Source organism: Canis lupus, chromosome 33 (assembly GCF_011100685.1).
Source record: "Canis lupus familiaris isolate Mischka breed German Shepherd chromosome 33, alternate assembly UU_Cfam_GSD_1.0, whole genome shotgun sequence".
In the NCBI taxonomy this organism is placed as follows: domain Eukaryota; kingdom Metazoa; phylum Chordata; class Mammalia; order Carnivora; family Canidae; genus Canis; species Canis lupus.
Window position 1 is genome coordinate 25,467,686 of NC_049254.1, and position 14,251 is coordinate 25,481,936.

The following is a 14,251-nucleotide window of genomic DNA, read 5'->3' on the forward strand; positions in this document are numbered from 1 at the left end:
TTCATGTTTATGGACCATTTGGATACCATGTTACAAATGCCTGTTGAAGGTGCTTGCCAATTGATACTATGGGTTTTTTCTTCCTGATTTGTAGAATTATTTGAATGTTCCAGATAATAACTTTCCTCTTTCATTAATTTTTGCTCTTGTCTTTATTACTTCTTTCTTTCTACTTTCTGTGGCATTATTTTACTACTCTATGTTCTTGAGATGAATAATACATTGTCAGTCTCTCTTCTTCAGTAATATATGCATTTTATACTATTAATTCCCTTTCAAACCATACCTGCATTTCACAAGTTTTGTTACGAGATATACTTTCAATTCAAACTATCTTCCAATTTCTACTGCAATTACTTTTTTGACCCCAAAATGTAAAAATGTATTTCTCAATTCCCAGTGGACATTTTCTAGTTATGCCTCTCCTATATTTATTTCTAGTTTAATTCCATTTTTCAGAGACTATATTTTAAGTGACTTAAATCCTTTAAAATATATTGCTTTATGGCCCAGTGTGTAGTGAAGTTTTACTATGTTCAATGAAAAGAACATATATTCTGCTTCTATTTGATAATTCTCCTACGTACATCCATTAAGTCAAATTTGCTAGTTGCATCAATCATATTTTCTATATTGCTACTGATTTGGTATATAAACAATTATCTCCATGCTTTCACATATACTGAAAAAGATATGTTAAATCTCCCTAAAGCGAAACGTAAGAGCTTCCAGATTGAAAGAATCCATTGAGCAATCAGCATAATGAAGGAAAATAGAACACCAAGACACATCAGTGTGAAATTTCACAACACTGAGAAAGAAAAGGAGCCCCTAAAAACTCCGAGAGAATTAAAAAATTTTATATGGGCAAAGGATAAGCAAAGTGCTGGATTTCTCAATAGTAACAAGAGAATGAAGTAATGTCTTAAAAACTTTAAAGAAGAAAGATATAAAATCTTGACTTCTATATCTGAACAATATGAAATAATTATAAGACATTTCAGGCATGCAAACTTTCAAAAATTATGCATAATAGACTATATACTAAAATGAAGTGGAACTTCCTGGAAGATTTCACCACCAAAATGAGGAAGTAAATCAAGAAAAAAGCATACTATTCAAAAAAGGGGGACTCTGACTCAGGTAAAAAGCAATAGAAATGAATGATAATGATAAAGATCCTAAAATAAGTGCTGTGCAGCACATGCATGCAGTTCATGCACCTATCCCAATTAGAAAAACTCAGAAGGCTTTTAGAGAAATTTCAAGATCAATTTGGTAAAACAGCAAATGTGTTAGAACATACTGGATGGAGATTTACGTAAGTGGGATCAATCAGTGAAAAGGACATAAAAAAAATCAAGCCATCAAACAAAGACATTTATTAATTTCAGAGAAAACAAAAGCTATTTAGAAAGTAAAAGTAATCATAATATACTACATGGCTCAGCTGGCAAAGGCATTTTATAGTTATAACAGTATAACACTAAATATTGATCTGAACAAAGTCACGACATAACAGTATTTGAAGAAGCGATGATGGTGAGAGGACAAAGAGAGATTATGGAGTCAGGTGGGGGAAGATTGGGTTGGATGAGTAATGAATTTTAAAAAGAGCTAGACCTTCATCTTTCATAGTAAGTAATCAAATATGTGTAAAAGTAAAAACTCAAGTGGCTATATTCAGAGATAACACTGTAAATAAATTTTTTTAAAAGCTGTAAGAGTTTATTTATTTATTTATATTTTTTTGTAAGAGTTTAAAGTAGTTGCCTCTGGGAAGGGGGTGATGAAGAACTGCTATTTTTCAAAATTATCCTTGACTGCTGCAATAGAATGATGTATAATTGACAAAAACTCAATTTTTAAAATTTTATCATAAAAGTAGTGATCAGAAATTTTAAAATGTTTACAAAATCATCTAAAATCACTCTCAGCCTTAAGTGCTTCTTTCAGAACAAAAATGAACTGCTGTACATGCATTTGTTCTAAGTAAGTATTACTCTTCTTCTTTAATTCATATTTACTTTTCATATGCATTTTTGCTAAGGTTTTAACACAAGTTAGAATCTCAGGGACTCAGGAACTTATTTCAGGTACTCACCAAGATGCTGACTTGTGAGTAATATAGCAAATCTTAGTGAGCAAAAGTTCCAGCAGGTACCCTCGGTGAGAGTCTCCCAGCATATGCAATTCATCCACAACCACCATTCCTAAAGAGATTGTCCAGATACTAGGTTTTACAAAATTTCACAATTTCAAGAAATTTTTTTTTAAACTCAGTATCTTATATAGTAAGAAGCTATCATTACTACAATATATTACAAGTGGTAGAAATTTCTAACCATAAAACAAGAATCAGATTTCACATAACAGACAATCCTTTTTCAAGACATTTCAGGCACCATACGTGGTCCTACTATAAGGTAGTCTGGATCTAAAAATCCATGATTAGCTAACTTAGAGGAAACTGCCTCTCATTAATATCTGAGTAATGGCAACCTTGTAGAAATATAGTACAATGAGATATCAAACACATCTATGATAGTTATTCAGTGTACTGACTTTTCTATGAGGGAAAAAGCCAGGGTAACCATACTGATCCTTTGCTTAGAAAAACAAAATCAAATCAACAAGAAAGAAATGATTTTAAGAGATGTTTTTGTTTGATGATGATAGGCTAGTGAGTCACCCTACGACAAAACAGGAGTATGTTTTGTATACCAGATTCCCCTTTCCACTACTTGGGAGACTCAAACTAGTCTGTGCACTTGGAATAGTGCCCAAGAATTACTGAAAATTTAATGCCAACCAATGTCTTCTTCAAACACAGTCATAAGATCATGGTTTTTACAGGCACTGGTATCCCCCCGACAAATCGTCCCCACCTAAATCAAGGTCTTTCAGACCTATATCCTAATGGCACATGATGCTCCTTTTCCTCATCAGTAAGCTCAAAATCATATGGCATGATAAGTTATTTCAGAGTTTATTCACCCAGTCATTCAAAAAAATTCTGTGCAGATACTGTGCTAGGTATATTGAATATCACCCTTAATAAGATTTTATTGCAATCCTCAAGATATTTGAAATCCAACAGGGTCACAGGTAGTAAGAAAATTCTGATTTGAACTGATGAATGTGATTTCTCTAAGTTTTAGAGAGCAAAGCCATGTCTTACTAATCTTTGGTTTCATTCCCTACTCCTACCCTACCCAACTTTACCATTTAAGCCCACCAGATTCCAGTAAGTAGCTAACTGATATTCTTGCTGCTTCTGTTGTTGCTACAACCATTCTCTTCCTGTTGCTACCTCTACATAGACTTTCCTAAGTAGTAAAAAATAAATAAATAAAGCATTAAGATAGAAAATCTTCCTACAGTCTCAAACTCAAATGTCAGCTTCTATAGCTCCATACCATTTCCCTGATAAATGGTAACCTCCTAGGAAAGGCCAAATCTACATACTAGCACCAGAATATGATAACGAACACACAAACATACTAACTGCATGTGGCAGAACCAGCCCCAGCATTCTTCCCTCTATTCTTGGTAGTTTAGACAGAAAAGAAGCAATGAGAGATGACTTGAGGGCTCAAGGATATCCTCTGTGTTTTGTAAAGTGTAAACATATAGGGAAATAGTCAGTAACAGGAAGTAGGACATAAAACTTTTTTTTAAAATACAGAGTTCCTAACATTACAGATGCCAATTCTCAACGCATAAGTAGATGACAGACACTAAGAAAAAAAAATGGGACATATAGAAATTATAACAGCTCCACTCCATGAAAAAATAGCAACAGAAAATATCTGTTTGCTTCCTACTTTTCTTACCCAATAGATCCATCTTATTTTCCTCAATGAGGCGATTGATCAGACCATTGGCTCTCTCAATTGTGCAGACAGCAATATCCAAAGAAGAGAAATGCCCTGTTGGAGAGGTACTGCCCATATAACCATCCACATTTATTCCTATTTCCTGAAACAGACTCTGAATTGAGTAAAAAGGAAAAATTTTGAAATTCATAAATTGTAGATTGGTTCTATCCCAGAACACAGACATAAGTTTCTAAAGATATTTATTAGATTACTGTTGGTTGTTCCTAGCAACCCTAAAAGGTAACCCTAAAAGAACCCCCTGGTTCTTTTTAGAATCATATACTAAAAATATGAAGTTTAGAACTGACAAAACTCAGGACAGAGATTTTCTGTTAAGACAGAGTCAAATACAAGTATGCCATTTTAACAATAGCACTAATAAAGCAGTTTCAAGAGTTATAGAAATTAAAATTGGAAAAAACTACCATAAACACTAAATTTTTAATCTAATAAACATGCAGGAAATTAGTTCCTTTTTCAAACACAAAAATAACACTTTAAGAAACAAATTTATATTTCATGAAAAAAATTTCTCATTATCCCCACAATTTTTTTTATACAGTGGAAGTTTTCATAAGTCAAATGCAGTGGGACCTTGATTTTAATTTTCCTTTTTTTTTTTTTTTTTTTTTTAGTTTAACTTGTAACTAACATACCTTCTCAATAAAAAGGATCCTTTCATCATTACTTTGGTCTAAGTTGAGAGGATGTTACCATGTAGGACCAGCTTTGTTGGCTATTTGGCCTCTGAAATAACTGTTAAAAAGATTTATAGAACCATAGAACTTTAGAGCTGTTCATTCAATAAAATGTTTCTGAGTGTTATTGAGTTAACCCAAAGTATTAGGGTTAAAATCCTCATTTTTACCAATGAAAATACTGAGGTCCAGGAGATTATGTGCCTGGTCTGAAGACATAGTTAATGGCAAAACTGGGACTAGAACCCAGATTTTTTTGGACTATCAGTACAATTGTTTTGCCATTCCAACACACTTTTTCACTGTGTGAAATCACAATGGTAAATGTATTCTATTTAATGAAACACTGTATTTGTAAAAATGCTTTAAAAACCAGCGAGTATCACACAAATGAAAAATGTTATTATTCATCTTTGCAGAAAAATAGGCCATAGGCCTTAAGCTTTACCTAAGCACCAATGGATCTTATTCTTCCCTTAACTACTCCCAAATAGCCCTCACTTAGAATAGGATGTTTCCTTAAATACTCTCTCCTTTCCATGCTTACTCTAACCCTACTATTCAGTTAAAACGCTGATTCTTAATGTATATGTTTATATACTAATTGAAGTATTCTGTTTGCTTCCTAAGGAAAAGTTCATAAACTTTAACACAATTTTCAATTACTCGTTTGATTTGATGACTCTTTCTCCTTTACACGATAATAAAGTTTCCCTTCATAAATGGTCAACTTTTAAAGCTACTTCGGGATGCAAGAGAAGAAACTTTTGCTAACACAGCTGCCAATAATAGGTACTATCACAACAATGTTCTTAGTATGAAAACATTACCTGAAGATAGTATTTCTTCTCTTTAGCCACAGAGACAAAGGGCAAAATAAACAAAGCTTTCTTCCGCATTTCTAAAACCCGCTTCAACATAAGTAATTCAGCAACGAGAGTCTTCCCAGCACTTGTAGGAGCTAAAACATGTTATTCCACAAGGTTACCACAAGAAGTAATATTTGACACACTGCATTAATAAATGTTTTAAACTATATCCAGTAACCACAGAGCCTTCAAGTAACCTATCATTAAGGCCCCTACTAGCATCTGAAAACTTTATTCACTTAAACGCCCGACTTCAAACCAGCGCTATAGATAGCCTCCCACTGAAAACAGAGAATAAACAAATCCTTTCATGAACAATAAATAATGAATACTAAGTCCCTAGCTTGTATCTAACAATTAAATACTGAATGTTTAAAAGCCCTGCTTTGAGGAAGGAGATAAACAAGCTTAATATATTGTGGTAGGAACTATGATAAAAGTTGAGGCAGAGGAGCTATAACGTAGTTTATGGAAAGGAAACACAATTTACAAGAAGGGAAGGGGAAGGAATGCCAAGCAAAAGTATCAGCATGTGCAAAGGCCTGGAGGAAAGCCTGGTACATTCAAAGGCCAGTAATTTAGAAAGCTTGAAATAAAACCAGGGGGAGTTAAGAGAAGAAATGTGAACATGTCACCTGAAAAAGAATTTTATAATTCCATGACATAAGGAGTTTAGAATTTAGCCTGAAAGCAGTGTAGAGTGACTAGTGAGTTTTATGAAAAGGAGTGGCAAGATCATATTTGTACTTCATAAAGACAACTCTGCGTGCAGGGGCAGAACAAAACCAGAGAGAAAATATAAACTATATATAAGGGACGCCTGGGTGGCTCAGTGGTTGAGCGTCTGCCTTTGGCTGAGGTTGTGATCCCGGGGTCCTGGGATCAAGTCCCACATTGGACTCCCCAAAGGGAACCTGCTTTTCTCCCTCTGCCTGTGACTCTATGTCTCTCATGAATAAATAAATACAATCTTAAAAATTAAATAAATAAAATAGTTATAAGGCTGTTGCATAATCTAGAAGATATTGATATAACCCACAAGAAAAAAGGAGGGAATGATAATCTAGGCAGTGCACCTAAAAAGATATTTGTGTGGCTCAGTCAGTGAGGCCTCCAATTCTTGATGTCTGCTCAGGTAATGAGCTCTAGGTCGTGAGACTGAGCCCCTGTCAGACTCTACACTCAAAGAGGAATCTGCTTCTCTCTCCCTCTTCCTCTGCTCCTACCCCTGCTCCCAAGCATGTGCTCTTTCTCTCTCAAATGAAAAATCTTAAGAAAAAAAAAAAACAAAAAACAAGATATCTGGGATAATACACATTGGACTTAGTGAGTAATGTAAGCCGGTGACCAGAGGATGAATGGTGCTCAGGTTCTGGTTTAAGCAGTTGAAATGGTCAGGCCATTCTACCACTGACACCAGTTAGCACCTACTATGTACTTTCTACATGCCAAGAACTGTTCTAAGCACTCTCCCATGCTTTCTATTAATACGCTCTCTATGAATTACCACAGGCAGCAAGTGTTACAGTTTTCAAACCCAAGCAATCTGACTTCACAGCCTGAACCCTTATACCTAAGGATAACTGTCTATTTGCTGAGCCATAACGAAAAATCTGGATGACTCACAACTTCAGAAAAAACTGATGAAAAGTGCATCTTATCAAAAGATAAGTTCCAAAGTCAGTACAGTAAAAAGGTTAAAAAGTATGAATTTTGTTAGAGTTGACCTCGAAAGCCTATAGAAGTCTTCTCTAAGGTAAATTATGGTTTCATGTATACAACCCTGTATAAGCAGGTCAATGTATAAATATATAATGTAGAATGTTCAAATATTGTAAAGCACAACTAAGATCAATTGGAAGAAGAGCAGATTTCTATCTCCCTTGCAACTTCATCCTGGGACATGTCTGTTGAGAGGAATGGCAAGCAGAACAGCTCTCTTTAAATTGTGTTTGGGCAGCGGTTTAGCCCCGCCTTCGGCCCAGGGCGTGGTCCTGGAGACCTGGGATCGAGTCCCACGTCGGGCTCCCTGCATGGAGCCTGCTTCTCCCCCTGCCTGTGTCTGTGCTTCTCTCTCTTTCTCCCCCCTGCTTCTCCCTCTGCCTGTGTCTGTGCTTCTCTCTCTCTCTCTCTGTCTCTCATGAATAAGTAAAATAAATAATAAATTTCGTTTTTGCTCCCCACTCCCACCAATATAATGGAATTTTGCATAATCTTAACATGCATACGATGAGACTCTATTTTTCAGATTTTAAGACTTTCTCTAGTTATAAAGTACTGTTTCATCCGCTTTTTAAAACCACCTCCTAACTACTACCTTTTAAACTACTTAACTGGGATCCCTGGGTGGCGCAGCGGTTTGGCGCCTGCCTTTGGCCCAGGGCGCGATCCTGAAGATTCAGGATCGAATCCCACGTCGGGCTCCCGGTGCATGGAGCCTGCATCTCCCTCTGCCTGTGTCTCTGCCTCTCTCTCTCTCACTGTGTGCCTATCATAAGTAAATAAAAAGTATAAAAATAAAAAAATAAATAAACTACTTAACTACCTCCAGAGTATCCTTTAATATTCATGCCTTTAAAAATAGTACAGAAATTAATCTGCACAAACTTGAATACCTGAATAGACCAAATTCTTTCCTTCCAGCACTTGTCCAAGCAAAAGGCACTCTGCCTGCCACTCAAACATCCTTTTTACGCCGTAACTGTGATACTTCTCCAGCACCGCTACGGGCAGTCCCCAGTTGGCCAACAGCAGCTGGTCTGTTCCATCGTCAGCAACCGTCTGCCTGCATTCCCCTTTCAGGAAAGGAAAAGGTAATTAATAGTTGAACCTGGCAGCCCGGGTGGCCCAGCGGTTTGGCGCCGCCTTCAGCCCGGGGTGTGATCCTGGAGACCCGGGATCGAGTCCCACGTCGGGCTCCCTGCATGGAGCTTGCTTCTCCCTCTGCCTGTGTCTCTGCCTCTGTGCGTGTGTGTGTGTGTGTGTGTGTGTGTGTGTGTGTGTGTGTCTGTCATGAATAAATAAAATAATAAAATCTTAAAAAAAAAAAAACTAAAAAAGAAAATAGTTGAACCTAATTCTAATATAGGACTTCGGCGGTCAGTCTTCCACTGTATTCTGAAATACCTCCGTGTGGGGCCGAGGCCAGATAACGCAGATGGTGACATAAAGCACTTCCAATGGAGGGATCTGCAAGGAGCACCGGGCGCCATTAGGCGGGAGCCTCCCCGGCACACACACACAGGTGATGAGAGTTGGCCAACTAGGAAGTCGTCTCCGTAGAGCTCCAAAGACCCACACGACGCTTGAATAGCATCACCGGGCTGTCGCCCACTACGCACGTCCATAGCCTAACTTAGAGACCGGCCGCAGCAGGCCAGTCACAAGCCGGGAACGGGAGTAGACGCCCAGGGGGCTGTGCAATCACGCAAGCCGCGGACGGTAACCGCTAGCCCTGCGGCCCGCGGCCCCCGGAGGGCCCGGGAGTACCTGCAGCGGCGGCCAGCCGCCCGCGGTCCCCGCAGCGGCGTCCCAGGCCCGGGGGTGGGCTGAGCACCGGTCCGCGGGGGGCCAGGAGGCCGTCACTGCCGTCACCGCCGCTCCCAGACACGGAGTCCGAGCCTGAGGCTGAACGCCGCCGCTTCCCACTCCGGCGCGGAGGGTTCATCGCGAAGTCTTCTTGGCGATTCAGGGAAAGCGACAGCCGCAGCGTCCTCCCGCTCCGGAGCAACCGGGCCCCGCGGCAGGTGCGGCCGCCATCTTCCCGCCACGGCTTTCAAACTCCGGCCTCCCAGCCCACGCCGGAACCATAGAGCGCTCGGGGCTGAGAGTCCCCTGAGAACCATAGAGTCGTGGGGAAGGAGCGGCCCTCGCCGGCGTCTCGGACCTCCCGCCTGTCGCCTTGTTGGCAGGTGGGCCCGGGATGCGCCTAGAACGAGGGACGCGGACCGAGCCGGGGGGCGGACGGCTCTGTAGGTATGGCCCGAACTTGTCATCAGCCTGGCCTAAGCACCTTCTTTTTTGTCCATTTCTGGTTTGAATAGCAAGATTTGCTGACTCCATACAATGCGTTGCCCGTAATAGGTAGCTCAGGGATGTGACTCTTCTTAACGTATTGGTATTTAAAATATATATATATATATATATATATATATTGCAGATTATGGTGCAAATCCCCACAGCACAAGTCTGGGAGATAGCATTTGGGAATTAATTCTGCGAAAAAACGAGGGTCTTCATTTTTAAAATGTTTTCGAATGGCAATGTTCTAAAAATTCCACAAGATGGAGACATTGCTCCGTGGAGGAAACATTTTTCCTCGTCCTCTTTTATGCGGTTTTCCTGCGTTCTTCGACCATTTATTGAGCACCTTCTGTGTACTGGCCATCAGGGTAGATGGAAGGGAAATGGCATGAAATGGGTCCTGCTCTCAAAGGGAAAGAATAGGGACGCCCGGGTGGCTCAGTGGTTGGCGCACCTGCCTTTGGCCCAGGGCGTGACCCCGGGGTCCTGGGATCGAGGCCCACGTCGGGCTCCCTGCATGGAGCCTGCTTCTCCCTCTGCCTGTGTCTCTGCCTCTCTCTGTGTGTCTCTCATGAATAAATAAATAAAATCTTTAATTTTTTTTTTTAAAAAAAGAGAAAGAATATAGAGAAGGAGACACATTAATAATTTTAAATTGTACTAGTAGTGTTCAGGCAGAAATGAACACTGAGATCAAGGGAAGAGTGAGGACTCCTAATTTACATTGTAGTCGTGCAAGAACTTTCTGAGATGCAGTACAGCATACAAGTCAAGAGTGCACATCTGGAGCCAACAGGCCGGGTTTGAAGACTTAATAGCTGTATGATTTTGGGCAACTTGCTTAAGCCCTTTGTGCTTCCTTTCTTGTGTGTATATGATAGGCATAATATAGTATACCACGTAGTTATTAATAATATTAATAATAACAGTGAGCCATGTGACTTACTAAATAAGTCATTATGTATAGAGTGCATTAGAACAGTGCCCTCCACATAATAATTACTATTGGAAGGAAGTGATATTTAAACGTTCTAATATTGCTTCCCATGTAAATCTTGCATCTTAAGGGAAAATAAACTAAAAAAAAAATCTCACAGATCTCACACTATTTTTTTTTATGATAGTCACAGAGAGAAAGAGGCAGAGACATAGGCAGAGGGAGAAGCAGGCTCCATGCAGGGAGCCTGACGTGGGATTCGATCCCAGGTCTCCAGGATCGCACCCTGGGCCAAAGGCAGGCGCCAAAGCGCTGCTCCACCCAGGGATCCCTCACACTATTTTTATTAGGTGAACTATGATCAAATGAGGAACATAATTAGGAATAAAATGTAAGGAATAGTTACTGTCATCCCAGTAAGAAGTCTAGAGAATATTTTCAAATTTACAGTTTATTTCAAACATGCAACATCTGTTTCTAATTAAAAAAAAAAAAAAACTCAGAAAAGTAGAGAAAAGAAAGCTACTTTTCCAAAATATTTTAAAATTTTGTTATGGTAACAGATATTGTAATAATCAATGCTACTATGCCAGAAGTATTCCCCATCTTTTAATTGTGTCTGAGCTTGTGTTCCTTGGGATTTTATTTTTATTTGTAATTCTTCAAGATCTGAGTTAAAATCTTCCAGAGGGGATGCCTGGCTGACATAGTTGGTGGAACATGTGACTCTTGATCTCCCAGTCATGAGTTTGAGCCCCACTGTGTTTACTTAAAAATAAGGGTTTATTTAAAATAAATAAATAAAGTCTTCCAGAAAAAAAAATATTTGCACATATTTCTGCCAGTTACCTGGGAGACGTACCAATTCTGGGCCACTTTAATCTCTGAGTTGATGTTTTGTAAAGATAAAGAAGTAGTAAAATGACCTGAGACACTCAGAGCCATATTTGGATGGGCTTCCAGCCTTATCACTTCAATCTGCAGACCAGATATTTCTCTGCTTTACTTACTAAGGGTGCTGCCCTTCTTGAGTTTTGGCTTTTTATAGTTTTTTTTTTAAAGATTTTATTTATTTATTCATAGAGACACTGAGAGAGAGAGAGAGAGACAGAGACAGAGAGAGACAGAGAGAGAGGCAGAGACACAGGCAGAGGGAGAAGAGGCAGAGGGAGAAGCAGGCTCCATGCAGGAAGCCCAACATGGGACTCGATTCCAGGACTCCAGGATCACACCCTGGGCTGAAGGTGGTGCTAAACCGCTGAGCCATCCAGGGCTGCCCGCTTTTTATAGTTTAGATCTTACCTCTCACCTGTTAGGAGTCCCAGACTCCTATCCCCCAGAATACATAATCCATTAAAGTCCGCACTCTAGACTACCAGGGATCCGAAGATATCACTATGGTAAACTTTGGTTCCAGTGCTTCACTTACTCTTTTACAATGTTTAATTATTTGATTGACATTTCTGCCCTACAAGGAATTCTTTGATTTTACCAGTCTAGTCATGAATTTTTTAAGTATATTTTTTACATAACATCCAGCATTTTAAGAAAAGTGTGCTGTACTAGAAGTGGTTTCTTGTTCAGTCTAATATTGCTGCAAACAGAAGCAAAGGAAACTCAAATAACAATAGATGTACATTCAAATTTGTCGCTGGATTATTTTAATATGTTTGCACAGATAATAGTGATTTTTTTCCATTGAAATTGCAGAGGTTATACAGAAAAATAAAATTTATGGAAACTACATTTGTCAATTGACTAAAACAAAATCATCTACCCAAACTAAATAAATTCTATGCTTCTCACATAAATGGAGGTAATTTGAAAAAAAGAAAAAGAAAAAAAGAAAAAGAAATAACTAGAAAATATACAAGCTCAGAAATGAGATGTAAATGGTGCTAATTGGAGCTAATGTGCTCAGAATAAAGGAGATACTAATTAAGAGGATTTTCTGTTTGAAGTTCGGTGGTTCTAAACTGAACAAGTTCAGTGGCTACACATTAGAATATCCTGGAAAACTTTAAAACTACTGTCCTACACCTAGAAATTCTGATGTAATTGGTCTGGGATAGGCCCTAGGCACTGGTAGGTCTTAAAACTCCCCAAGTGTTCCTAAAATGTTGCTGGAATTGAGAACCTTTGGTTATCCAAGGGGTGCTGCAGACTTTGAATTCAGTGGCTTCAATTAGAAAGTTTTAATAAAAGGCTTAAATCAATAAGAAACTCTGGAAAAGACCTACTTCTCCACAGTGTCCCAAAGAACTAGTCGAAATAGCTTGCTATGGATGGGGATGGAAGCAAAATTGAAATAACCTCAAAGGTCTAGGTTAACACATGAGAAAGCCAACTTAAAGGTGGTAAAACTAAATTGTGAATACCTGAGACAAAATTACTAGGATATGTAAGAACACAAACCTGTAACTTCCAAATTTATATATAGGCGATGCTCCCACTCCTCTCATGGCAATACTGTTGCTGGCTTGTGTAGTAAACACCAAGTGGATGCTATGAGGAAGAGTTGGACAAGCAGTAAAACTGGGAATCCTAAGGAAGTGATTTTTGGAGTAGAAATAGTATTTGATTAGACAGGGAAATGGGTGAGTGATCTGCTGGAGAAAAGTTATCAAAAGAAGCCTGGTGAAACAATATCCTGATTGGTTTGGTAGGGATGGGGGCAGGGAGTCAGGTCACACCCAAGCAAGAACTCCAGGTCTGCCATCTCAGTCTTGGAGTGTACAGTTTTTAAATCAGCCCATGTAGATTCTCAGGACTTCCCTAGTTGCTACTTTGTTTTTTCTTTCATACCCTCAACCCTACTCCTGTTCTTATTTAAATGAAATCTTTGCCAAATCAACAGCAGCAAATAGGAAAGATGAGTGTAGATTGACTTATGACCAACTGCTCTGGTGTAGGGGAGAGGATGCAGGCCTCACAGGGGTGAATTTGTTCTCCTGTCTTCTTTTTGCATTTCCCCATGGCCTCTTTCCCTAATTCTCTCTCCTCATTTTTACTGTATTTGCTTTTCTCCTCTTCCCTTTCTTTTTTTTTTAATTTTTCCCTCTTCCCTTTCTGTTTACATTAAATCACTATGAAAGTAGTATACACCTGTGCATAATACAATGTAAAATTTATTTTTAATAAACTGAGAATCCTCCATGGAAAGACTTCTATGATAAAGGGGACCTTACACTTCCCTGTAGTTCTTAGGTTAATAAAATGGCTATTAAAATGATTCATAGGTGTACTTACGTGTATTTTTTATTATATATTATACAATATTTTAAGCATGAATTGTTAAATAAATATATTTCTGATTCCATCTCATTCTTTCCCAAAGTGGGACCAATTTACAAAGATCACATCTACACTGCATATTTTGATGGTGTGCACATCCTGGATTATATCGATGGCAACTGGAAAGGACAAAGACACACAGATATTCCTCTCCTGTATCACCTCACCTGCAAGGGCAAAGCAAGGGTGGGGTTTTTTTGGTTTGTGTCATGAGTCTCTCATTTTCTGCCAGACTCAGAACATGATGGAAAATCTCTGAAGGATATGACTTGGATTGGACCATTTTCTAAGGCAAGTGACATATTGTCGAGGTGGAGATGTTTTAGTTCAGGCTGCTATAACAAAATACAGAGATAACAGAAATTTTTTTTCCCACAGTTCTGGATACTGGAAGTCCAAGGCCAGAGTACCAGCATGTTTGGGTTCTGATGAGAGCCTCTTCTGGATGACAGAGTGCTAATTTCTTGTATCCTCACATAGCAGAAAGTAAGAGAGAGGGGGGGAGGGAGAGAGAAACGCTCTGGGCCCCCCTTTTTAAAGGCATTCATC

General features: G+C 39.0%; 2 protein-coding genes across 8 annotated transcripts in view; one reads left to right on the forward strand and one right to left on the reverse strand.

Moving 5' to 3' along the window:
- Window positions 1-9,227, reverse strand: part of POLQ (DNA polymerase theta) — a 124,191-nt gene extending 114,964 nt beyond the window's left edge. For 6 of the 7 annotated variants that reach the window (XR_005383385.1, XM_038582983.1, XM_038582982.1 and 3 more), the window contains exons 1-5: window positions 8,938-9,227; window positions 8,064-8,243; window positions 5,410-5,540; window positions 3,837-3,993; window positions 2,105-2,213 (exon numbers count right to left, since the gene is read on the reverse strand). Coding sequence is in view for 6 of the 7 variants with exons in the window: in XM_038582983.1 (XP_038438911.1) it covers window positions 2,105-2,213; window positions 3,837-3,993; window positions 5,410-5,540; window positions 8,064-8,243; window positions 8,938-9,115 (755 nt within the window). In the remaining variant the exon portion in view is untranslated. Of the gene's footprint in view, window positions 1-2,104; window positions 2,214-3,836; window positions 3,994-4,537; window positions 4,638-5,409; window positions 6,347-8,063; window positions 8,244-8,937 lie in introns of those variants that run through there. The other variant, XM_038582985.1, reaches the window with a different exon arrangement.
- Window positions 9,228-14,111: 4,884 nt separating this feature from the next.
- The window catches only part of FBXO40 (F-box protein 40), a 58,244-nt gene continuing 58,104 nt past the window's right edge, over window positions 14,112-14,251 (forward strand). The window contains exon 1 of the mRNA XM_038582988.1: window positions 14,112-14,188. The gene's annotated coding sequence lies outside the window, so the exon portion shown is untranslated. The remainder of the gene's footprint in view (window positions 14,189-14,251) is intronic.